The 25,605-nt window shown below is 61.4% G+C and overlaps 6 protein-coding genes across 6 annotated transcripts; 5 read left to right on the top strand and 1 right to left on the bottom strand.

The window, feature by feature from the left end:
* Positions 1-1,703: 1,703 nt before the first annotated feature.
* On the top strand, positions 1,704-3,065 carry PLICBS_008067 (uncharacterized protein; the record flags this gene model as incomplete). Its single annotated transcript, XM_018324451.2, has 1 exon — positions 1,704-3,065. One exon carries the CDS (start codon positions 1,704-1,706, stop codon positions 3,063-3,065), a length of 1,362 nt encoding a protein of 453 aa, XP_018177630.2.
* Positions 3,066-8,772: 5,707 nt separating this feature from the next.
* PLICBS_008066 (uncharacterized protein) lies at positions 8,773-9,329 on the top strand (the record flags this gene model as incomplete). Its single annotated transcript, XM_065601313.1, has 2 exons — positions 8,773-8,963; positions 9,086-9,329. 2 exons carry the CDS (start codon positions 8,773-8,775, stop codon positions 9,327-9,329), a joined length of 435 nt encoding a protein of 144 aa, XP_065457385.1.
* A 908-nt stretch (positions 9,330-10,237) lies between these two features.
* Positions 10,238-11,378, top strand: PLICBS_008065 (uncharacterized protein; the record flags this gene model as incomplete). Its single annotated transcript, XM_065601312.1, has 2 exons — positions 10,238-11,198; positions 11,269-11,378. 2 exons carry the CDS (start codon positions 10,238-10,240, stop codon positions 11,376-11,378), a joined length of 1,071 nt encoding a protein of 356 aa, XP_065457384.1.
* A 1,222-nt stretch (positions 11,379-12,600) lies between these two features.
* Positions 12,601-15,651, top strand: PLICBS_008064 (uncharacterized protein; the record flags this gene model as incomplete). Its single annotated transcript, XM_018324452.2, has 1 exon — positions 12,601-15,651. One exon carries the CDS (start codon positions 12,601-12,603, stop codon positions 15,649-15,651), a length of 3,051 nt encoding a protein of 1,016 aa, XP_018177631.2.
* Positions 15,652-16,529: 878 nt separating this feature from the next.
* PLICBS_008063 (uncharacterized protein) lies at positions 16,530-17,150 on the bottom strand (the record flags this gene model as incomplete). Its single annotated transcript, XM_065601311.1, has 2 exons — positions 16,530-17,037; positions 17,134-17,150. The coding sequence occupies 2 exons, from the start codon at positions 17,148-17,150 to the stop codon at positions 16,530-16,532; spliced, it is 525 nt and encodes a 174-aa protein (XP_065457383.1).
* Positions 17,151-18,754: 1,604 nt separating this feature from the next.
* PLICBS_008062 (uncharacterized protein) lies at positions 18,755-23,544 on the top strand (the record flags this gene model as incomplete). The annotated part of the gene is made up of 2 exons (XM_018324453.2): positions 18,755-23,269; positions 23,326-23,544. 2 exons carry the CDS (start codon positions 18,755-18,757, stop codon positions 23,542-23,544), a joined length of 4,734 nt encoding a protein of 1,577 aa, XP_018177632.2.
* Between the last annotated feature and the right edge of the window lie 2,061 nt (positions 23,545-25,605).

Below are 25,605 nucleotides of genomic sequence, written 5' to 3'. Positions count from 1 at the left end.
GGCCCAGCCAACAGATTCGCGCATTCATGCGAATCACACTTGGCCCCCATGCCACCGCAGCAGCAGATGCCACCGGTGCGGCCCCAATCAAGGATTCCGCAGCGTCGGGGACTGCGAAATCCGGATGTGGAGGGGAGGGGGCCGGTCAGATATGCTCCGCGCTTTGCACGTTGCGAGACCACCATTGCGAGCTGCTCAGCCCTTTTGGCGGGCTCTGCCTCCATGCGGTGCGACGTGCTGTGCGCCCACCGGACCGGAATCCCCATGCGACGCGAGGCATGGCTGTCAGGTCAGCATGGCCCGGCCAGGACTGGTGGCTCGCGGCGCCTGCTCGGCTGCTTGAATGGGGTTGCTTTTCAGGAAACAGGAGAAGAGAGAGGGGAACCGCCGTGGACGAGAAGACCGGAAGTTGAAAATCGCTCTCTCTGGAACGTGTGCGGTTTGTCACTGGCAGCACGTCCCTGGTTGCGGGCATCGAGGTCTTGTTGGTCGGTCGCGGCACTTGGGTGCAGCAAACCATGGGCAACACGGGTGCGAAGCTGGTACCGCGCATGCATCTGACGCCTTGTGCATCGACTGCGGCTGAAGGGGCTGGTGGTCATCTTTGTTCCCCTCGTCTGCCGCGTCAGGCACGGCGACTTGTCGCAGTCATCAATTCCCATTCCAAGTTGTCGTCTTCGCGATCGCGATCCGTCCATCGCATCGCAAGAACAGAAAGAGCCTCGCCGAGGGCTGTAGCGCCGCAGTTGGCTCACATCCGATGGCCGAGCGTCAAGTGGTAGCCTGACTCGCACCTCCCAGCCACGCAACACCGCTCAGTCTGGTGGCGCCTGCGATATAATCACCGGCTGTTGGCCCTAATCATTGAAGCCTTAGGTATGAGATGCGCCGTCACACCTGGTCTTGCTGGTCGCCATGTGCAACAGTACGACACTGTACAGTACTGACTTAGCTCAAGAGCAGCCTCATCGGTGCCAGCTTGAAGCCACCATCGTCTTTTCAAGAAGTCAGATCTAAGATTTCAGACGTGGCTGGCCCTGGCTTGGCCCTCGTTGGGCAGACTTCTGCAACTCATTCGTGCAGCGCCCGGTCCCAATCTACGATCGCGGCAGGCGTATAGGACGGCGACTACACAGACACATAAGCAGCCGCAGCCATGACACGGAACTCGAAGTTCCAACTTCTTGCCGTTGCAGCATCACTAGTGATCACAGCCGACGCGAACATGCAGAAGCGGTATGGCGACGGCGGAGTTCACCGCGTGGACAAGCGGGCGCTGCAGGTCACCCGTCGTGCGGTCCTTGCCGACAAGAGAGACGGCAGCGGCGTCTGCGGCGTGAGTATGAAGCTGTGTCCAAGCAGCCTGGACGGAGGGTGCTGCCCAGAAGACTACGACTGTGCGATAGGGAGCTGCGTCGCAACGACCAAGGGGCCGTCAACGTGCGGCACGATGGTGGGATGGTATCCTTGCGCGGCCGTCTACGGAGGTGAGTGCCGTCTGTTTATGATGGCTCGACGCCAGGCCTCGAGCTCGTCAACTAGCCGTTGCTGATTTCTCTTCAGGAGGCTGCTGTCCAGACGGCTACCAATGCCAGCGCGGTGCCAACTGCGTACCGCCGTCTGGCTCGGCCTACACATATGCCTGTCCGACGGGCCACTTCTTGTGTCCGGCATCTGCAAGCTATGGCTGTTGTCCGAACGGCATGGGCTGCGCGGTGAACCAGTGCTACGCAACGGCTCCGACGACCAAGACCGATATCATGGTGATTACGACAAAGGCGAGTGGCGGCAAGACGAGCATCTACACAACGACAAAGACGATCGTTGGAACACCAGACGTGCCCACTGCTCTGCCGACAGTTGTTGCCGGTCAGGACGGAGATTCACAAAAGGTGCTCAAGTACTTTCCCTCAGTGGTGGCCAAGACGTCGCCCACAGGGGCCGCGTCTGAGGATGGTGGCGGTGGCATATCTCCGGCGCAGCTGGGCGGCATCGTGGCCGGCGCCGTGGCCTTTGTCATCATCGTTCTCGTTGTGGGCTTCTTGCTCTTCCGCCGTCAACGGAGAAAGAACAAGGAAGCAAAGAAGAGAGGCGCCATTACCGGAGGCGGCGGTCGGCACGCAGGAGGCGAGAAGGCGAAGCCGTTCCAGTCGGTCGACTCGGACAACGACACGATGAGCGTGGACCCCCTCATGATGCTACCGTCGTCAGCATCGCCATCTCCGCCGCACATGCACCGACCTAGCCCGGGGTTGGATTCACGCATCAGCGGAGACACCCCGGACTTGTACGGCGCGACGTCGCCAGACGAGACGCCCTCGAGCTTCGCCGGCGGTTTCCAGCCCGTGGGCCGAGGCGGAGGCGCCGGGCATCCGGGCAGCACTCGCCACCCAAGCTGGGACAGCGCGACGAACAATGACACCATCACCTCGGGCTACTTTGATGCGCAGTACGTGCAGCGGAAGCAGCGACACCAACGCCTTGTGTCGAGCGAGACGGGCGGTGTCGCACGGACGGTGAGCCGCATGACGCACGACTCTCGGCCCGGGTACTACGGCCACGGGCGGGACGTGAGCGACGCGTCTGACGCCTCGTCGAGCATCGCCTTCACGGAAACGGAGGGCCGCCCGAGCATCGGAGGCGCCACGCCGACGCTGGTAGCCGAGCTCGAGGCCCAGCCATACGTTGCCGAGCTGCCCCCCAACTCGCCCGCGTCTGTCTCGGTGCTGTCGTCCTCGGCCGGCGGCCCCTCGCCAATCGACCCAAGCACTGCGGGCGCATACATGCAGTACCACAACGGGGAGCACCATCGGCAACGGCAGCGATCCAGCAGCGGTGGGAGCACGACGAGTGTCGGGTCGGTGGCGACGACGACCCCGGGGCCGGGAGGACGCCCGCCGCTTGTGCACCAGCGCAAGAGGAGTGACGGCCGAGCGGGCACAGGGCGACTCGGTGTCGTGGACGAGGAGATGATTCACGGGTACCACGGGCCGAGGGAGTTTTTGGAGGGACAGACGGCTGCGGAGAGCCCCCTGACGGAGATTGATGAGAAGAGCACGAAGTGATGTGGTCATGAGAAGAACATGACGTGGATTGGATCTGAGGCGGAGACGAATCGAATGTGGCCATGAGAAGAGACGAACTGGATGTGATCATGAGAAGGAAACGAAGGGAAGTTGTCATGAGGCGCTCGGGCAGGCGAGGGAAACTGATTTGTGCCACGGTGGTGCTCTGGATGTTTCATGTTTTGGCGCATGATGTGGTGTTTTGGACAAGGCATGCTCGATCCGGCATCGTACAAGTAGCCGGACGACACTGGGTGGCCAAGGCTGATGAATTTGCGTAGCAGGATGCTGGTCACCCTCCTGAGTACATGGAAAGGGTCGATTTGACAAAGTAGGTTGTGGGCAATTTGGAGGTGCGAATGCAAGTGCAAGTACAAACGCAGACGCGGACGCAAACACGTGTATCTATCCGATGGATGAGGACAATGCTTTGTTTGCCCTTAACTCGGACTACGTATAGACAATTCGTCATCGTGAGAGGGGGGTCTCTGGCTCTAGTCGTGGTGATTCCAGGATCTAAACTTAGTGTACTGTACGTCACCGTACACGCCCATATCTACACCCGACGGGCTGCGGTGCGGTGTAAACGTCGGGATCGGAAAACCAGCGCCTTGGCATCCGTCAAACGTTACCGTGTCCCTCTATTCCATGATGGGGCCAGGCACCACGCGGATGAATGGCGGACACGCACGATACGGGGGGTCACGAATCGATAGAGCGCTGAGAGGCTGCTGACGGACGGAGCCGGTGGAGGAAGCCAGTCGCCAGATGGCACTGGACGGCTTCATCCGGAGCGGGCACCCATTGGAATCATGGGGGCCCTCGTGCGCGGCCGTCGCGATGGATTCGGGTTCACGCTTTTCTTTATTGCCCCTCAAGAGAGAGAGAGAGAGAATTATTTGACACGAGCACGTGTGCATCGCGACGAGAGATAAAGAAGATTGGGGAGGGAGTGCATCTACATTTTCTCTGGTAGCCATTTTGGGACTCGGTAAAGGGCCTGCCAGGGACGAGAACGACATGTGTCCGCCCACGTGGGTGAGCGCACGACATTCCCGCGATGTCTCCCTCTCCCTAGTAAAATCCGCTCCATGAGCGTGTCTGTATCTGCTCCTGGGACTGGGCTGGTTGGGGTGCGAAAGCAGCCTAGCAAAAAGACGGCCAAGAAGGTCCGGCGCAAAACCCCGGACCGGTAGGTACTGGAGCGAGCCAGGGGCCTAGGCAGGCAACGCAGGCAGGCAGGTAGGCAAACCGGTCATTTCGCCGGACGTGGGTTACGAAGTACGAAGAAAGGCAGAGCCAGGGCGGTGCCTCCCCACGTGCGCGGATGGCGGGCGCTGCGACGTGGTATGAAGTCCGGGGGCGGTTCACCCGTTCAAGAGCGGACTATGTAACTAGCGATTTTAACGCCTGCGACGAGCACGCTGCCGCCGCCCCGGACTCGGAGCAGAGGGATCAATCAGGTTGGCGAGAGGGGAAAAGGAAGAGAGAGCCGACGGGAGGAGGGGGGTTCTGTGCCGGCGGCTCTGTCTCTCCCCTCCCCTCCCGTCCCCTGCGTGGTTCTGCCGGGATGCTCAACAAGCGGGTGTAAGCATGGAGGATGGGATACCGAGATACACTACGCGGTAGGTACGCACGAAGTAAGGTTACAGAGAGAGCGAGCGGCCTGGGGCGATGGATATCACCCATCGGCAGGCGGCACAAGGCCAAACGCCCCGCGCAAAGGCTTTGATTGATGATTGATCGATTGACTTGACCGGGCTTGACTTGACGGGCTTTGACTCGACGGACAAATTACTCGGGTTCTAGCGCGGCGCGGAGGTGGCGGCGGCAGGACCCTCTTGGTCTGAGTGTGTGTGGTGTTCGTTCGGTGAGGCGTTTTGACGCTGGGGATTGATGAATTGAACCAGAGGGTTGGAACTTGGCGGGCGGGCGGGCGGTGCCTTGTGCCTGGCTGGGCGGAGAAGTGTGGTGCCTTATTTGCCTCAGGCTGCATCGCCTTGTGGGGAAGACGAGAGCATGGCATGGCGAGCGTTGATGCGTCGCCAGGAGGACGACATGGTGTTGAACACGGTGTTGACGACTGCTTCCACCTGCAGCAAGCACGTTCGAACAACTACAGAGTTCCCATTGATGAGCGACAGAGTGACCCGGTTCATCTTCACAGGGCCTGTTGCGCAGCGCGGCGCCGATGGCAAGTGGAGCGGATTGACGAAAGACATGGATACTGGAGGGGCACACCCGCGCCATGATGGGACACGCCGATCCGGGCGGTCGCCAGCATTTCCGAAGGCCCCGCCGCCATGGGAAGCTCATCGGGGCCCCGTGTGTGTGTGTGTGGGAGGGAGCCTGGGGGGAGGAGGAGGCGAGGCGACAGCCAGCCATCGGCACAGACAGGCGAGGCGGAGATGTCGATGTAACCACGGGCAAACGCAATTGAGGGGAAGCAAGAGGAGGGCCGCCGCTGATCGACGGGTAACTACTGACTTTGGTTTGAAGGGACTGCGACACCGGCCACGCGAGCGGTAGCCGTCCGTTTGATCGATTGATTGATTGATGGAGCTAGGTGTAGTACTGTATGTATGTACTGTACAAAGTAAGTACGGATCTACAGCTGCTGTGCTTGCATTGAAGCGATGTAGGTCTACTGCTTGTTGTCGGTCCGAGGACGACTTTGTCCGTAGAGAACCATTGAAGAAGCAGGCGCGGATTGTCCAGGCTCCGTCGCAGATACCAAGCTAGTTTGGACTCGCTCGGCGCTGATGCTGTAACACGCAAACATAAACAGCCCTGCCCGCCAAGTAACGCCTCCTCCCGCCTTGGGCCATGGGGCTGACTGACTCTCTGAGTGACTGACGAGCCAGACTGGTCACGCCCAGACGGGTGCTTACTGACGGGCTGATACGTCCGTACAAGTACATATGTGCGGCGGCGGTACGAAGTACGGTGTCGGCCCGTTGGCCGGCGCCTCGCCGATGAGAGCACGAGAGGCTGATGCATCCCGCCGTCCGGCTTGCCCCCTCATCGTCACTTGCGCCCCAAACAGAAGAAGAGCAGAGCGCGATCGATGCAACAGTGTTTGTCCTCGTTACGCACTTGCGCCCCAAACAGAAGAGGATAAAGCCATCGATCTTCCCCCCCAACAGAGAGATGTTGACGCGTGATCCGTCTTGATGCTGTTGTCCTCTTCATCGTCACTTGCGCCCCAAACGGAGAGAGAGACCGCGCGCACGCCCCCAAGTAAAAAGCACAGCCCCCCCGCCCCCCATGCAGAGTAGCTACCCCAAGGGCGGAGCGCCGGCGGCGCGTCGCGGCGGTACTCGACAATGATGATGGGGTGGCTGCGGGAGCGCGCGGTCTGGCTTCTGGGCGCTGGCGCTGCTGAGGGGGCGAAGAGCTGGAGAAACTGGAGCTCGATCTGCGGGAGCCGGACCTCGACGCTGAAAGATTTTAGCCGAAGAATAGATCCTTTTCTTGGGCTGATCTTGTCTTTGCCTCGTCTTCTTACGCGGGGGACAGAGAGGAGAAGGTACTACGAGGGACAATGAGCAGACAGATAGCTCACATCGAGAAGCGAGCCGAGGCGCCGGTCGGCCGGCCGGCGGTGGCGGCTGTTCCTGTCGTGCCAGTGTAACCATGTTCTGTTGAATGAGTCTGCTCGCCTTGCCTCCTCCCGCGCTCTCACTCGCGTACTGCACCGTCTTCTCGATCGCTCGCTCGCTCAATCAATCAGCCTGTCATCCCGCCGGCTCGGCTGTTCCTGGCTTGGCTGGCTCGGGTCGCCACGCAGAGGAGCGCGCGCCGCTGCCGTGCTGTGCTGCCGCGTCCCTACCGTCTGGTCCGCATCCCATCCCATCCCAGCTCCATCCCATCACAGCAGCACAACATTTGATCGAATAACCTCCTCCTCATCTAAGCCCAACTCCCGCGCATTCGACCTTCCCGTCAGGAACAGGGACCCTCAAACGTGGCGCGCTGTAATACTATGTCTCTCTGTCCCGCCGTCCCGCAGTATGGTAACCCACAGGGAGGGGAGGGGGGGCGTGGGTTACAAAGAGTCCCTCCGTTACTCATCCGTCCGCAGCAGCAGAAGCAGCAGCTGGAAAGACGGCAGCCGCAACGGCGGGCGGGCCGATTTGTTGTGTCTGGTTGTGTGCCAGCGGTCTACGTACAGTATCTGTATTATGAGAGAGCAAGAGAGAGACAGAGTGACAGAGAGAGAGAGGCAGAGAGACAGAGCAGACGGAGGGCGGCTCCATCGCTCGGTCTCCCAACCCGCTGCTAGCCCCAGTCCTTGTAAGCCGGACCGGACCAGGGTTCGCGCCGCGCCATGCCCTCAATAGCCTGGTTGCATGGGTCGCACAACGGGGAACTTTTTCGCCCGTCGGTGGCCTCTTTTTTTCTCTTGCTCTTGCTCTTGCTGGCAGTTCCCCTCTTGGGCCCTGGGGCCTGTCCGCCCGCCCGTGGCCATGCCGGCCTGCCTCTCTCGCTCACCTCTCTGTGCCCACTCACTCACTCGCCCACTCACTTTGTCTCTGTCTCTGGCTGTCTGTTCTGGGTCAACTAACAAACTGCCCGGCTCGGCCGCCGCCACCGTATGCACCCCCCCGGTCCCCGCCTGCGTAAAATGCCCACCCCCCTGCCCGGTCCGCCGCCGGTGCAGCACGCACCCTCACTCACAGGGACGCGTGAAAACAGGCACGTTGACCTGCCTCATGCGGGAGGTTGCCGCTCTGATAGGTGGGATCGAGAACAGTCTGGGCAGCACGGCTGCCCGCGCCGAGAGACATGCCATGCCATGCCATGCCATCCCCCTCCGCCCCCCAGGCACGAACAAGCGCCCCAGTCCACACTCGACAGCGCGCAGATGAGAGCGCGGCTTGCAGCTAACGTGTGCCCTGGTCAAGGTGTTTGCCCGATGAGGGAGCTGCTCGTCCCCTCGTCCCGATATTCGTATCCTGTATGTTAGGCACCGCCGTGGCGCACGAAGGACCTGGCCGGGCCTGTGTGCTCGCTTTCTGTGGTCTGGCCCCTCAGACCAAGATGAGGGTCTGGCAGGTCCCCTGTGCCTTGTCGTCGTCTTCGTCGAGTTGGACTCTCCGTTGCCCACGCCCCCCGGCCCCCCTGCCCAGCCAGCCGGCGTTGCCTGTCGTCGACCACATGCACCCATCGTTGGTTCAACCAGCGCCGTCGGCTCGTGGTTGTCCCTCCCAACTGTGCCCGTGCCAGGCATACCGCAACGCGGAAGAGTACAGTAATATTGTAGGCGGTACGTAGGTAGGCAGGTCGCAAACGAAAAGACCACAACTCGCACGCCCCCCCTCGCTCTTCCGCCGACCAACCGCCCTTGCCGCATACGTCCACGCTCCAGCCAGTCCATGTCGCCAAGAAGCGACCATAGGAACCGTCCCCATTCGATCCCCATCCTGCCCGTCCAGTCCGCCCGCTAACTACCTATCTAACCTGCGCACTTCCGTCCTGCGCTGTGCTGTGCGGTACTGCGCTGCGTGCTCGCTCTCACCTCTCCTCCTCCGGACTTCTCATATAAGTCCTCGTCTGCTTCTGTCCTCGTTCTCTCTCCTTCCCCCCCTTCTTCCTTTCTTCCCCCCGTCACCGACTTGCAATTCCCCATTCAACTCCCACAGTCGACGATCTCACCCCGTGTCTGAACCAACATCTCTCTCTCACACACACACAAACCGTCAAGATGAAGGCCGCCGTTATCCTCTCTTTCGTCGCTGCCGCGCTCGCCGGCGCCGTCCAGCCCCGTGCCGGCCACTGCGGTGGTGACAACTGCGCCCGCGCCGTCACCGGTACCCGCGATGGCCTGAAGCCCGTCGAGTCCCGCAAGGCCGACTGCACCAAGTTCATGCAGACGACTGTCGTCCCTGAGCCTGTGTAAGTGGACGCCACCCGGTCTGATGGGTCCTATGGCTTCCACCCAGCCCCAATGGAAGTCGTAGGACCCTGAGACGGCCTCGATATCAGATGAACATGCCGTAGACTGACAAGCCACCCAGCACCACCACCGTCACCGTCACCGTCGATGGCGAGGCTCCTCACAAGCTCCGCCGCGACATCCTCGAGTACCGTGACGCCACCGACGCCCCCGCCGTGCCCGCCTACGCCACTGCTTGCGCCGACGGCTCCAAGTACTCGTCCGCCTGCTCCTGCTGGGGCATCACCGCCGTCGTCACCACGGCCCCCACGCCCACCAAGACGACGACCGTCACCGTCACCGGCGACTACTGCGAGGACCTGTAAGCGGATGCGGATGCGGATGCGGAGCCGGGGTTCTACGTGGTTGGCAGCAGCAGCGTCTGTGGAGAGAGAGACTCAGTACATATAAACGGCAAATGATTCGGTTCTTTGCGGCGGGCGCACTCCCCTCCCCCGGGTGAGGAGACGAGGGAGCTCCTCCCCGGGCGGCGCGCCGCCGCGCCGTGGCCTCTCTGTGCCTGGCGAAATGTTTTCACGGGATATGAAGGGAAATGAAAGACAAACAACAAGCGCATATAGCCGACGGCTGGGGCTATGCGAAAGCGGCCTCGGCTGGTCTGGCCGTTGTGTAATACAGAAATGACACCATTTTCATGTCCTGCATCCCCAATTTCTTACTCGCAAGTGACAATTGAACGTGCCACCGGTAAAATTCATGATGACTTACATGAGGTGTCGTTTGTGGTTGAAACAACCCTCGCTCGCGAGATGAGACAGACCAGGGAGCGAGGCCCCGGCGGCTCCTCGCCTGCTGATCCGAACGCGGCAGTCCAGGATACAGGATATCAGCCGCCGGCTCAATGCCCGAGCACGGTAGCTGTCCATTATCCATTGGGTGAAGGCTCGGGGCACTGCATTTTCTGCTACGGATGTGAGCGAAGCGATGAAGGCTGGCATCACTCACTGTGAGCGAGCCACAAGCGGCTGGTGTAGGAGGGTCAATTGACCGACTGTGTGCAGCCAGTCTCGTATCGCTCGGTCTGCTCAACACCTCGCCCTGCTCTCGGGAGGCCCCGGAGCAATTGAGCACTTCATGCCTCAGGTCAACTCATGGCCGCCATGGCCGCTAAACCTGCGTCACACCCGCAAAAGACTCACTGACGGATGTCATCACCATAGCTGAGCTACGAGCCGCCTTGACAGCTTCGCTCGCGCATGGCAACGACGTCAAGATGGTCCTCGACGCGCTGCATCGCTGGTTTCGGCCACTGCTCGTCGCCCTCTTCAACCCGCGCCTCTCGTGGTCGCTGCGCTGGCGCACCCTCCTCCTCCAGCCCATCTCGCTCATCACATACTCCATCAACACGATCCCGTATCTCTTCTCGCGGCCGTTTGTCGTCGAGCACCTACCCATCGCGCCGGGCCGCTCCCTGCGCGTCCTCGTCTTCAAAGCGCCCGGCCATGGGGCGCGCAAGGTGAACGCTGACAGCGACACCGCTGTGCCAGAGCAGCAACAACCCCTGCGGCCGCTGCACATCGAGATCCACGGCGGCAGCTTTATCGGCGGGCTGCCCGAGAGCAACGCCGCGTTCGACGCACGCGTCGCCGCCGAGACGGGCGCCGTCGTCGTGAGCCTCTCGTACCGGTACGCGCCTGAGCACGTCTTCCCCGCAGCCATCGACGACGTCGACGCCGCCATCGCGTGGATCGCCGCGCACGCTGCGCGCCGCTGGGGCGCCGACCCGGAGCTCATGACAGTGGGTGGTTTCTCCGCGGGCGGGAACCTCGCCGTCGCGTCGACGCAGCAGTGCGACCGCCAGCCTCCCTCTCCAACGCGCGTACGCGGCATCGTCACCTTCTACGCAGCGCTAGATCTGCGCCTCAGTCCAGACGAGAAGCCGCGCCCGCCGGGGTTTCCCACGTCGGACCCGCTGAGCGTGCTGGTGCCGCTGTTCGACGCGTACATGGCGGGCGCGAGGCGGGCGCACATCGACGACGCGAGGCTGAGCCCTGTACTGGCGAGGCGGGAGACGCTGCCGGAGAGGATCCTGCTGGTGGTGCCGGCGGTGGACATTCTGTACGCGGAGCAGATGGCGTTTGCGGAGCGGGTGAATCACGAGGACGAGCGCGAGGGGAGGAGCGGGCGCGTCGAGACGATGGTGGTGGACGGCATGTTTCACGGCTACCTGGAGGGTGAGTCTGACGACACGAACAAACGGTGGTGGTGGTGTCCTTGTGGAAAGCCGAAGCTAACTGTGTGCAGTGCCTGATGCGGTTGTCAAGAGGGAGGTCAAGGACCAGGCGTTTGGGAGGGGCGTCGCGTTTCTGCAGGAGACGTATGCGCTGCAGGGCTGGAGCTGGAGGGCAGCGTGAGTGAGGCTGTTTTGGAACAAATGGTAATGGCGTACAGAACGGTCGAGAAGGGCGTTGGGATCATGATTTATGGCTCTGTCCACAGTGAAGCTCTGGAAGCTCCCCATTCTGTAATGTGGCACTTGGATCAATACGAAGTATTCGTCCGAAGTACGCGCATGTAAATATACGTATGGATTACTCACCGCCTGATGAAACAAGACCATCTTTGCTTCGAGGTGATTTGGCACATCATGTTGCTCCCGTGAATCTCGTCTACTGAATCTGAATCACAGGTCAGTTCAGCGCTGATCTTGATGGCTTCTCCTCGACTCTATTTCTGAGTTGTGCGGTCGCTCAAACAGTATCGAGCCTTGAGACAGCATGGACCAACTCTCGGCTACCTGCATTGTATAAATTGCACCGAAACAGAAGAGCTCGCATTCCAACTCCGCCGAGGCGGCAGACAGGCACACAGATTACAATAGAACCCAATTCGGGGCACAAGACTCGACGGGATACCCCATTGTTCTGCATCGGCCCAAAAGACCAACACTGGAATGTTTCCCCAGAGACCCTGAATCGGCGGCCCCTCCACACCACCAAAACCCCCGATTAAAAATTCTGAAATTAAGGAACCGCCTGACGACAGCATAATCATCCAATTTTTCAACCCCCAAGGACCCCTTTTTCTTCTTCTTCGGGGGCCAAGCGGGACGGGCGCTGCTATTGACGTCTCTGTCCGCGGGCCGACGGCTGTGGCCGCCAGAGGCCCCACCGGCTGGTGCAGCGTCGACCTGGCAACGGCGGTAAACAAAGCGCCCGCCGACCACGTCAACGACGCCGCCCCCCAATTGCCGCCCAACCACCACCACACCACCTCGAGCAAAAGCAACCGCGGCGACCAACCAGCGCCCTCACACACTCTGCACACAGGACCGGGCCCCTCCCCTGCACGCGCGTTTTTGGCTTTTGTTGCTTGCCGCGATTGTTGATGTTCCCTCCTCCTTGTACAGTAGTATATCGCTGTGTCGTTTTGAGTTTGGCGCTTGCTTTCTGACATCGAGCCCGACGGACGCCTTTCCTACCTGGAGAGGACCTCTCACGAAAAGCAAGATAGATAAGGTACCCCCTCTCCCAGGGCGAAGCTTGTTCGATACACGACTGCCGGGCCGCCGGACCACCGGGAACCTCCAGTCCCCTTGCATACCGCACCATCATCAGCACCAGACGGCTGCTGGGCATGCCGCGACGGAATCGACGACAGCATCACGACTTTGACTTTGACATTCACGTGGACCCGTCTTGCATGAGCGAGCCGACGGCATACGACGATATCATGGAGCAGGAGGTGCCGAAGGTGGAGGATCTCGAGGTTGGTGCGGGAGAGGACGCTCTTCGGCACGGCGAGGAGGCGCTGGAGACAAGGAATGTTCTCGATGCCGACCAGGAGCCCGACATGGAGCGGGCCGACGAGGAGAAGGCTGTTACGGAAGAGCAGCCGGAGGAGCAGGAGGCGTTTGCCACGGAGGACGAGCGACATGAAGAGACCCTCGCCGACAAGGCTGCCGAGGAGCTCGAGGCAGCTCTCGAAGAGCTTGTCGATGGCGTTGCTCAACAACCTGTCCAGGAGGCTACGGAGGAGTCTACTCAAGCACCCGACGAGGATGACGCACATTCCGATGCCCACGACGTTTCAATCGTGGCCAGCGAGGTCTCGGAGAGAGCACACGACGTCTCCGACGTCCACAGCGAGGCACCCGTTTCCACCGCCGACGACCAGACCGACGACACAGTGACAGTGAATCATGCCGAACATGACGCCGCCTCAGTCACGGACCACGACCAATCTATTCTCGGCAGCGAGGCAGACACCAGGGACTCGGTCTCGAGACGCGAGTCCGCCATGTCATCGGCTTCCCATGACAGCGACCGCCGCGCCTCGTACCGCACCGAGGCCCTGATACACGCTGCTGCCCGCGACATCGTCCAGCAGCTCGGCCGCCGCGAGAGTGCACCGGCCGCGGACACGGCAGATAGCAGCTACGTGGCCGGCTCTGAGCCCACGAGCGCTCGTCAGTCGTACGGCGGCGAGTCCACAGTCGAGCATCGCGACAAGGACGACGACCACAACGAGGAAGAGGTGGAAGAAGCGGAGGAAGCACCTGAGGCCGGCGACAGCAGCTCCCACCACGAGCACGAGGACGACGTCTTCAGCGACGACAGTCCTCGCAGCTCCATGGGCTCCATGTCCGAGGCCGAGCAGACCAAGATCGAGCAGACACTCTCCCTACGAAACATCACGCAGCGAAGCCACTCGCCTCGCATCTCGGACATTCCGCCCTCCGACATGGATGACCAGGACTTTGTCGCCACTGTCCGCGGCACGCCCCGTCCGCCCTTCCGCTCGCCATCGTCGGTCAGGGCCATGCAGATGTCGTCGCCCCCCGCCTCGGTCCTTGGGCAAACACCACGATCCAACCGCCGGACTCCCCTGCCAACCGTTTCACGCCTCGGTTCGCCCTCCGTCTCGGCGCAGTACTCGCCCAAAAAGACGCCCCCTCGCTTCAAACGCGCCACCCCGCCCCTCGTCCTGCTGCACGTCACGCTCCTCCCCCTACGCTGGGCTTGGGCAGACGTGCTCGAGGCCGCCGACGCGGGTGACCTGAGCCCCGAAGCCAAGACCCTGCGCGACTCGTGGCGACAGCTGCAGGAACGCACCGGCGATACCGTTTCGGACCGCGGCATCCTCCTGCCGCATCCCCAGAACGACTACGAAGTCCTCGAGGAGCGCCTGCTTGAGGCACTGGAACTGCCCCTCCGCCGGCGCGCACGCATCCTCGAATGCGGCCACTACCTCGGCCCGGCCAACGAGATGACGCTGCCAGAGGAGATGGACAGTGACTGCGGCGACGAGTACGACGAGTACCGGCAGTCATTTGGCACAAATAGCAGGCGCTCCACCCGCGAGGGCGCGGACAAGACGCACTGGTGCCGGACGTGCAAGTCGGAGATTCGCTACGACTCGCTCGGCCAGGGCAGGGTCTTCCGCGTCAAGGTGTATGCCAGCAACGGCCTCATGCGCGCCGGCGCGTGGGAGGCGTGCTGGAAGGAGATGGAGCGCGTCGATGTCGAGCTGGAGCCTATTGTTGACGCTGCGCTTAGCGATGAGCTGGCCGAGCTGGCGGCCGAACAGGAGCGCGCCATGGAGATGAGAGTTGCTGTGGCGGTGGAGGACGATCAGCATCAGGAGCACCAGCCCGAGTACGAGGACACCTTTGTTGAGAACCAGGCAGAGGAGCTTGTGGGCGACCCTGAGCCCACGCATCCCGACGAGGAGGAGCACCACCATGTCAACGAAGAGGATGATGACGGCCATGGGAACGAAGAGCAACAACGACCATGCACCCCTGCCCCTGAGCCACGCATGCCTCCAGCCCCCCTGTACCAGCACGAGGAGCGGCGCCGCACCGTAGACGAGGAGCGCCTCCGCGAAATCTACGGCAGCACGCCCCCAGCACACGCCGAAGCCCCCTCGTCACGCCGCGCCAAGGGCGAGTCCGCGTACACAACGCGCGAGACGCCCCCGTCGCCGTCGGTGGGAGCACACGCACGGCGCGAGCACGCACGGCAGAGGGAGGCATACCAGGGCGGTGCGGCGACTCTGCCCGAGCTGCTCCTCGAAGCTGTTCGTGTAGCGATGCGCGACCGCAAGAACGTGGTAATTGGCCTCCTGAGCGTGCTGATCCTCCTGCTCGCCGCGAGGACAGGGGAGAGAGCTCCTCCCCCGGCGGCGACGTTTCAGACGGTGGTGACGGCCCCTGATGCGCCGTTGGCCAACGTCGAGGGCCAGATGGCGGTGGAGTCGGTGAGCGGGCTGACGCTATCGGAGGAGGACATCGTGGCGGCGGCGAGTGTGACTGCCTCGGCCATGACGGAGGGCGAGTCTGCTGCGGCCTACACGACCACGGCGGAGCAAGCGAGCCAGGCTTCTGACCCGTGCTCCTTGTCCGTTGGTGATGCTTCCACGAGCATTGTTCGTGTTGTCGAGACGGTTACCGAGACTATCCGCGAGACGGTGCTGGAGACGGCCACGGTCGCTTCGCCAGCCCCTGTCGCCACGCAGGAGACTGTCGCCTCGGCCGACCCGGTAGCGACACAGGAAGCCGAGCTTCTCCTCCAGCAGAAGATGGAGCTGCCTAGGTCCAACGATACCACCGAAGTCACGCCTGAGGAAAAGTCCCAGGAGGCTGTGGCGCTGCTGAGCGACGACGAGGATGCCGCCGCCGCGTAAAACGCAGCACGCCGAGAGTCGAATTCTGATGCATGCATGGCAAAGCGCGGAGCAAAGACTGAAATTGATTTGGAATTCTTGGGACTTCTTCGTGCCGGTCGAATTGCCGTTTGAGGAGCGAGAGCGAATGCGAATGCGAGGTGTGCAACCACGGGGAAGAAAGAAACAGAGGAATACCATGATGAGTGAGTGAGTGAGTGAGTGAAGGAAGGAAGAAAGAACTTAGGAAACACAGCCGCGGGCGGGGAGGCATGGACAGGGCTTTGATGAATGAGGCAACGCAACGCCCGACATGTGTGTGTATCAGCCAGACTGAGTACATTGCCGCCACGATCGCTATATATATATATACGTACACAACTACACATACAATAATCAGAGACGAATTTTACGGCCTGCATAATTTGAGTTGTCTTCGCGGAGGGGATGGATTGTGGTGCTGCGTTGGATGGTGGTTGGGTCTAGGGTGGCAACTGTACATATCAACCGACACAAGTAATAAGCAATTGAAACCATGTTAAATTCTCCAAGAAAATCTCCAAGGCGACGAGATTCCTGCTGCGGCCTGTGAGATCTGGGTTCAAAATGTTCTGCTGGTGTTGAAAGCGGCAGCGTAAAGGGTGGCAACAGTGCGCTGAAGCATGCGATGACCGGGAAAAGGTGCCTCTCGTCGGGCAAGACAGAGCCAGAGGCGTCTTTCTACGGCGATGTCATCCGGGAGTCAAACATCTCCCTCAGGCGGAGCGTAATCGGGAGACAACGTGCCAAAGGACGATTGAAGTCGAGGATTCCAATTCATCGCTAAGACTCTCGTGACGATGCGATTCTGCATCACTCCACGCTCAGTATAATTACATGCAGCCCCTTTCTCAGCAGCATCACAACCGTATATATATGTCCATGCACTCGATCCTCCACTCGCGCCGACCGAGCAGGCTCCTCAGCCACTCCATGCCCAAACCCGTCCACTCGGCCCTCTTGGCAGCCACCTGGTCTGCCGCCGCGCCGGCGAGCGCGCGGGCCGTCGAGTTGAGCATCTCCGCGACAGTCGCGTTGAAGGCATCGGCCGCCACATCATGGTGGTTTTGGGTATATATAGTAGCATTTGCGCCGCCGGCGCCGGTATATATCGTGGACGTCGGCGTAGCAGGTGAGGTTGAGGCTGAGGTTGAGGCGGCGGAAGAGGAAGAGGCGGAGCGCGGGAGGAACCAGTCGCTGCGAAAGTCGAAGAAGCAGCGGTCGGACCAGTTGCACGAGGTCAGGAAGAGGATGAGCAGCAGGATGGAGCAGTAGACGCAGGGCCGGTTGAGGAAGTAGGTGCAGACGAAGAAGAGGAAGATGAAGGCCGGCGAGGCGTTGGTGGGGATGAAGAGGAGCGGGAGCCAGCTGCGTGCGAGCGAGGCGCGGTCGCGCGTCAGTATACATGCAACAATACTTCAATGACCCGATCGCTTGGGAGGGCGGAGTGGCAAGGCGTCGTACCTCCGTAGGCAGAACATGGCGGCGGCCGTCTCTGGCGGGCTGACTTGGAGAGGGTGATGCAGCTGGCGATGGCGGGATGGGCCCTCGAGGGGCGGATCGGTCGGCTGGGCGCGCGTCCGTGGGGGGAGCGCAGTGCGCGCGCAGATATAGGTATGCGATCTCGTCGGGCGTATATAATGTGTGCTTGTGTAGGTGTAACTGGGGGACAGGCGCGTGGGTAATTGTCGTTGTCGCCCGAGGGTTGGTGCGGTGGCGGGTGGTGGTGGAGTGATGATGCTGGGTGATAGCGACGATTTGGAGTGTCGAGGGTCGGCGAGGTTCAACCGACGGGACGGGTGGACATCCGGTGGCGTGGCGCTCATCAAGCCCGAGCCAAGGTGTGCCTGGCGGTCGTCGCCTCTCACAGCCTGGAGGTGGTGAAACCACCTGGGCAGCCCTGAAGGGCTCCGATGGTCGTTCTCGGCAGTGGTGGGGGCCGGCCCGGCTGATGCTGGTTGGTGGGCGATCGAAGTTGCTGGACGCACCTGCCCTGGCAGCACAGGCGATCGCTGCAAGCTCCAATGTTCTAGGGCCCCATCACCTACAAGTATCCATGGATACCTTATGATGGAACGGGGAGCAGGTCTCCTCCAGGCCGTCCGCCAGAACCTCGGGTTCGTTCACCCACTGTGCGCAGGCGCTGCAGCCACAGATTGGTACACCTGCACACCGTCGCTCCCCGTGCTGTGAGCACCTGCAGCAAGCACTGAGAGTTTGGGCCACTGTGTTGCGATGTGCACGGCTCTCTCTGGTGCACCCACAATCAATCAAGCTGCTCCACCGTTCGACAGGGAACCTCGACAGCGCCGCAGGTCAGGTTGCTGTGCCACGGCCACAGTACTGGTGCAGGGCTGCCACCGCAATTGAACCCACGGCTCCCAATCGTCCACGTCACTCACGACCCTGGAGGTGCCGCCGCCCATCCCGTCCACACGCCCGTTGCCAACTCTGCCGCCATTCATCCCACGGGGTTGCCGCCGTGCGAAGCATTGCATCGAAAGAGCACGTTGTCGCCATCTGTCTTTTCCCCCCAACCTCGACTCGAGCATCGTCTCTCCGCAACTCCGCGTCTGCGAATCACCGATTGCCCAACAGGTGGCTGGCTGCTCGGCATCCATTGGCCTGGAGAGCGGCCTTCAGGTGCTCAGGCAGTCTGCAGCTCGTCACTGCTGTGAGCGAGCGTTGGGCTTCTACGCGCACCGTTTTGGGCGCCTGGAGACAGACCCCCCCGGCTCCGCTTACTTAACCCCCAATTTTTTCCCGCCCACCGCCTGACTTGGCAAAGCAACCCGGAGCTCCAGCCTGCTCGTCGCTTTTTTTTCCTCTCGCCTGCCTGCTCCTTCACCTTCACCCACCGAGAACCGCATCCCTCGCCCACGGAGCACCACCCGCCCATCGATTGCGAGAGAGGGTGAGCTTCGCGCCGCGACTGCAGTCTCGCTGCGGATATCCCGTCACCTCCCTTTACCTCCTCCCGCCGAATCGACACTTGCTCAAGAGCCGCTTCGCCCGTTCTCGCTCCAAGCCTTTGCCGGTCGTGGGTTTTGGCTCCGACCGCCTCTCAGCTTCGGCGACCGCCACCATGGACTTGCCGCCGGCTCCGACGCCGCCCGTCAACAGCGGTGGAATGCCCTCCAATGCGGACAGGACGTCAAGCCTCTTGAACCTGCTTAAGTTCAGCGGCAACAATGCCGCTGCCGCTGCCGCCGCGGCTGGCTCTGGCTCCCAGCAGTCTCAGCCGTCCGCCGCCGCCCAACAGCAGCAGCAGCAGTCGCCGCAGCAGCAGCATCAAGCACAGCCTCAGCATGGCCACCAGCCCCGGCAGCCAAGCTATGGCCAGTCCGCTCAGTATCAGTCGACTCGCCTGCATCAGCCTGCGCCCACGAGCGCCGACCCGACGGGCCTGCTGGCTGCCCTCATGAGAGGTGCCCAGGAGCCCGACGAGCCCCGACAGGCTCCCGTCTCCCACGCCCCTGCGCAGACCCATCAGCCCTCGACCACCTTTGGCGCGGGCTCGCCCTCGGCCGATACCAGATCCTACCTGCTCAACCTGCTGAATCGGCCCAAGCCAAGCCAGACAGACCAGCCGTTGCTCACCGAGTCGGCGCGGTCCAACGGCCCGACGCCCCAGTCTCCGGACGCTGCCGCCGACGTTGGAAGATACTTCGGCCAGTACCAGCAGCCGCAGCAGCAATCGCAGCCGCAGTCGCATGCGAGCAGCGCCTACCAGGCTGCTCAGCAGTATCAGGCTCGTCACCACGACTCGGAGTCTTTTGCTCACGTCCAGCACCCGGCGTCGAATGTCAGTTCCTTCTCCTTCGCCCAGACGCAGGAGTCTTCGACTGACATGTCCGCCATCTACCACCAGCTCATGGATAGCCTGAACCAGTCCTCTCCTCAGAGCCAGCAGACTCACCAGTCTGGCGGCGGCGCTTCCTATCATCAGGCCCTCAAGAAGGAGCACGCGTCGCCCGCCGGCTCCCAGCAGTATGAGCAGTCCCACTTGGGCAGCGAGCGGAGCCCCATCACGAGCCCCCCAGGCCACGCTCGTGGGCCCCTCGACCGCAGCTCATCGCTCCATTCGCATCAGTCGCTGCACCAGTCCGTCAAGCAGACGCCCCCGGCCGAGTTTGACACCTTTGGACTCCCCGACAAGAACAAGGAAACTGTTGCGGAGGCCGTGCACGACCTCGCCGAAAAGGCAGATCGCGATGCTCGCGAGGCGCTGGCCAGAGCTGAGCAGAGTCTCGACCAACCGGATCTTGCCGAGGGCGTCGAGAAGACGGAGACTCGCGATGACCAGGAGTGGACTAGCGAGACCGTCCGCAATGTCGAGAAGCGAATCATCGACGACATTAAGAAGGGACAAAACAAGGTTGAGCCCCCGAGATATGAGTCTCCGGAGCCCGCATACAACGAGTCCGGCGCCGAGGCCCAGGCTGTTGCCGATAGCTGGGAGAGCGCCGACCAGGAGGAAATTGTTGTCATTGAGGAGAAGGAAGCCCCGCCTGTGCGCGTGTACAACTTCCCCATGAAGCCCTGGATCTCCATCTCCCTTCAGGAGGACGCGACCGAGCCTCGGCCCGAGTTCCGTGACGAGTCCATCATGGATATCGCGCGCCTCAAGAAGGAGTTCGACCAGATCGACCGCAACCTCTACACGGCATCCCAGACGTACATGACCTACGGCATGTCCAAGCAGGGCGGCCTGCGCGTCATTCGACAGGACGACGGCAAGGATGCCAAGGTCTTTACCGACACCAAGGACCGCATTTTTAACGTGGCTATGTCCGTGACGCCCACTGACAACGAGGGCGTCCAGCGCGAGGCCATCATTGGCACCGGCATCAGCGGCACCGTGTACTGGGTGCAGATCAAGGACGGCGAAAAGGACCACATCGAGGACGCGCACCTCGAGCAGTACGGCTTTGCTCTCCCGCCCATGGCCTCTCATGACGGTGACACCCCTGGTGGCGTCCTCAAGACTAGAGCTCGCGCGTCGACCATCCACCCCGAGTATTTCGCCGTCGGCCGAGGCAAGTCCATCAACTTCATCTGGCCGTCGTACATCTTGCAGAACAGTCTTTTCAAGACGGGCCACGACCGCGTCGTCGACACGGAGACCCTGCTCAAGCAGTGCTCTCTCAAGATCAATACCGGCAAGGCCGGCAAGGACTTCACCTTTAGCCAGGACGATACGGTTGTTGTCTCCCTCGACAAGTCTGGCCGGGTCAAGTTCTGGGATGTTCGTGACCTGACCGCTGTCAAGGAGGGCTCTGACCCGCGCGCTCCCGTGCCCGCCCAGACGTCGCTTGAGGTTAAGGAGCCTCTGATGACGCTGGCGAGCACTCCGGAGGGCGAAAAGGCTTGGCCCACCTCGGTCCTGCTTCTCGACAAGCAGCGCCCCTACCAGAAGCGCTGCGCCCTGCGCTACATGATTGTGGGCATGAAGCAGAACCACACCCTCCAGCTGTGGGACCTTGCCCTCGGCAAGCCCGTCCAGGAGTTCAACCTGCCTCACAGCAAGGAGTCTGATGCCGTCTGCAGCGTCATGTACCACCCAGCCAGCGGCATGATTGTCATTGGCCACCCCACACGCAACTCGGTCTATTTTGCGCATCTCTCGGCTCCTAAGTATAACCTGAAGAGCGTATCGCAGGCAGAGTACATTCAGCGGCTCGTGGCTCAAGACTCGTCTATCCCGCAGCCGGATAGCACCGCTGTGATAAGCGGTGTCCGCGAGTACTCGTTTGCCAACAGGGGCGTCATCCGAAGCCTCGACATCCTTTGCACGCCTGCCATGGTCCAGGACGCCGACGAGCCGACGTTGTTTGAGCTATACGCGATGCACTCCAAGGGAGTTGCTTGCCTTCTGATCAGGCAAAATGAGCTTGGATGGTCCAAGGATAACAAGGTTCTCGACGCCGTCGATGCGGTCAAGGAGGGCGTGGTGACCGTCTCTAAGCTCAAGACGCCTCAGCAGCCTGAGCTTGGCACCAACGGAGACGCCCAGGTCCGCATCGCCAACCGCAGCAAGGAGTCGCTTCAGGCGACGCCAGCACCGAGCGACGTTGCCCAGCGCGGCGCGGGCGCGGAGTCAGTTACGCCAGTCAAACTCAAGAACGAACCAAAGGAGACGGAGACGCCGGCCCAGTCTTCCAAGGAGAGCCAGCCCGAGAAGCCCGAGAAGAAGTCGCGCAAGAAGAAGGGCAAGGAGCCCGAATTGGCAGCTAATGGCACCACCAACTCTCCGCGCGTCGGCTCGAAGCCCGAGGCGCCCAAGGGTGCCAACAATGTGGTCGCTAATGGCGTCTCCGCAGAGGCCCTCGACTCTGCTATTGTCGGCATGGAGACACGCCTGACGGCGGCCGTGTCGGACACGCTCAAGTCGTCGCTCAAGAATTTGCACGGCAAGATTGACGAAGGCGCTCGCGTCCGCGACGAGAGCTTCAACCAGCACCAGATCAAGCTGCTTGACATGGTATCCGAGGTACTCAACGAGAACACTCAGAAGGTGCTCGAGTCCCTAATCCACCATCAGTTCACTGAGCTGGTCATCCCTGCCATTGGCGACCATGCTGGCAAAGCCGTGACGGACTTGCTCCAGACCAAGCTGCAGCCCCAAGTCGCGTCATCTGTGCAGAAGGAGATCCAAGGCTCCCTGCCCCACGCCCTCAACCGCTCCCTGCGGTCGGCAGACTTTGTCAACGCCATCTCGGACCGTGTCGGCGCGGCTGTGACGTCTGGCGTTCAGCAGGAGGTCCTGAACACACTCACCCAACGCCTGACTCCCGCATTCTCCAACATTGCGAGCCAGAGCGCCCAGCGTGTTGCCGGGGAGCTCCATCAGCAGTACCAGGAGCAGTTTGAGCACATGAAGGCGCAACATGCGGCCGATGCCAACAAGATCGACCAGCTGCTCAACTACGTCAACCGACTGACCGACATGGTGTCCACCATGGCCGCCTCGCAGACCGCCTTGCAGCAGGAGTTCCTGAAGCTCAAGCAGCAGCCTGTTCACGAGCTTCCTGGTGGTTCCGGGGCTCAGGGCCAACAGGGCCACCAGAACATTCCTCATGGATACCCTGGCGGCATGGCCGGCAGTAACGCGCCGAGCCACCACGGAAGCTATCCTCCCAGCCAGGTTATGAGCCAGCAATACTCGAACAGCCAGCAGTATCAGCGTGGATCGCAACCGGTGACGAGCCCCCAGGGGACTGGTGTCGCTCCGTCTGAGAACGTCGGCCCGACCGGTGTCAGCGCCCTCGCTGGCGCTTTCGCCAACCAAATGAGCCGCAGCGAGGCCGAAGCAGAGTACGAGCTCACTCAGCGCATCCACAAGATCGAGATGGCCATCCAAGACGGCCGCCTCCAGGATGCGATGATTCAGTGGATCCAGAGTGGCCACGAAAAGGAGATTTTCAGGCGCTGCTTGAGTGGCTACGCGCCCAACCGCTTCGAGAGCCTGGCGCCGCTGCTCTTGTTGGTCGTGATTGCTACCATCTCGAAGGACCTCAAGCCGGGCCCGCGCCTCAAGCAGGAGGTTGACTGGATCGAGATGGCGGTGCGCGCATTTAGCGACAGCCTGCCCAACTATGTGAGTTTACCCCGAACTGTTCGCGTGTCTTTAAGATGAGAGCTAACAATGCATAGGACTGGGAGGGACAGGGACAGAACTTTGGCGAAGTGATGAAGAGCGCGTCGCAGACGATGCAGCTTCTCGTCGCCAGGCTTCAGCCGTTCCTAGATGCCTACAACAGCGGTTACCCGCTTGATCCCTTCCTGGCCGGTGTGGACAAGGGCAAGATTGAGTGGATCGTGGGCGCGTCGGATCACATTCAGTCGGTCAACTCGCACCACCGCTACGACTAGAGGGCCTATGCCCGGTCAGTCCTTGGCGCACATGAGCTTGGAGTTGGGCGATTACTGGGACGTTTGTTGTCTTGCGAACCGGCTCGTTGCAACCCAACGGGCAGTCTTGTTTGCTGGTGCTGGATGTTGGCTCTGGTTGTTTACTTGTTTGCGCCGAATCTCGTCTTGCAGGTGACGATACCCGCCGCACTTGTGTGCGCATCGGTCTTTTTACGATTGAACGATGTAAGATCAGGGGGAGGACCACGGCCGCCTTTTGTCATTTGTGCAACGTTTGGCGATACATGAGCGGGGGATCATTGGTTCCAAGCGGAAAGCTACGCGGCGCTGACGACGGACGACCTGGCGCTGCGTTTCTTTTCGACAACGGGGGCGGAGAACTATCGGGGTTGATGTGTCATTGATGGATGTTGTATGTCGATTTATTACATAGTGTACAAACATGGCTCGCTGTATGCCGGCTCACTTTTGGCTCCACATGTCCTGCGCGAAAGCAACCGCAGCTTCTTGTCGACATCCACGCTTTGTACTGGTAGGCCAGACATAGCGCACCCTATAACTACTTGCTCACGGCATACCAAGTTATACGCCTTGATCACCTTGGTAGCACTCCTACTCCTGATGGCAGCGGGAACCAGGCGGGCGACTTGATGCCCAGAGTTGCCTCTTTCTCGCCCGTAGCGATGCTGGACACGCCCCTTCCTGAAGGCCGCGGGGGCTCCCGTGGCCGTGCCTTTCGCCGCCTTGAGGCTGACGTTGAACGGCCATCAGCTCGCCGGTGTATCGTTCGGGAGGGTCGCGTGGGTGTGGAGACCGAACGAAGGAATGACGCTTCTCAGTTAGTTGGTCGGATGATTGGACGAGTCCCGGTAGACTTCAGGCTAGACGCTGTCGCCTGTCCAGCATGGAGCAGCGGTCCGACGTGGCCAAGTGCTCCGTCGAAGGAGGTCCGTTCCGGTGTCCGCGGCGTTTCTTGCGAGCGTTGGCCACGGCAAGTCCTGGGAGGCTGGCTCGCTGGGATGAAGTGCGAGAGAGCACGGCGGGCCACATCGATGAGGCGGCGCGAGGGTATCTGGCTGGTTGGAGGGCCTCCCTGGCAGTCGATCACCTCCACGGCAAGCACGGACGCACAGGACTCGGGAGTTGCAGAATTGCGGGTCATTATGTGATTCTTCTGGCGCGAAACATCTATACTACAGGATACAATCCTACACTTGTGCGGACCTCGAGGGTCCCCAAGAACCCGAGAATGGGACTCTCTCAACACTCGCGCGGTGTAATATTCTCAAGGAACAGGCCTGTTTCGCAAAGCGGTGGTGTTTGGCTGAGAAGTGTCAGTCCAGTCCAGTCCCTGGCCCCGCCACCGAGGCACTTACATGAGAAAGCTGCCCGAGCTGTTGTGCAGCGTCGCCCGGAAAGTTGTCGCGGAGGCGTCACAATCGCAGTTGGGCCATCGCGTGTTCTGCTTTCGAGGCCGCCGTCGCCGCCACCCGCCTCTGCCGAACATCTGGTCAGCAGTCAGCACGATGTCGCAGACGAAACTCGGATACGGGCAGTCTGAACGACGGCGCAGCCTCGGACACGGGCAGTCGTGAGGCTCGCTCAGTGGACGCGATCAGTCCAGTGGTTGGCTCACGGAGCAGGCGCCGGGAGTAATCCCAGACACCGCAGTCGCAGGCTCGGCTGGAACCCACGAGGCTGGCTCAGAGAGCTGGCGACGGAAAGTAATCCCCGAACGCCCCGACCGCGACCTGGCGGTGTGACCACCGAGGCCCGGCTCCCCAGAGCTGGAGCGGGACACATCTGTCCTCGCCGGATGCTGCTGGACACTCCTGGCCGCGCTGGGTATGACAGCTGGACACTCATGTCCGCGTCGGGCTTGTGACTGCTGGACACCATTGTCCGCGTCGGGCTTGTGACTGCTGGACACCTTTGTCCGCGTCGGGCTTGTGACTGCTGGACACCTTTGTCCGCGTCGGGATTGTGACTGCTGGACACCTTTGTCCGCGTCGGGTGCTGCTGGACACTCCTGTCCGCGCTGGGTGTGACTGGACACATCAG

This window comes from Purpureocillium lilacinum (genome assembly GCF_023168085.1).
Source record: "Purpureocillium lilacinum CBS 284.36 DNA, scaffold_6, whole genome shotgun sequence".
Lineage (NCBI taxonomy): Eukaryota > Fungi > Ascomycota > Sordariomycetes > Hypocreales > Ophiocordycipitaceae > Purpureocillium > Purpureocillium lilacinum.
The sequence above is the reverse complement of the archived record's forward strand: the minus strand, read 5'-3'. Positions and strand labels throughout refer to the sequence as shown.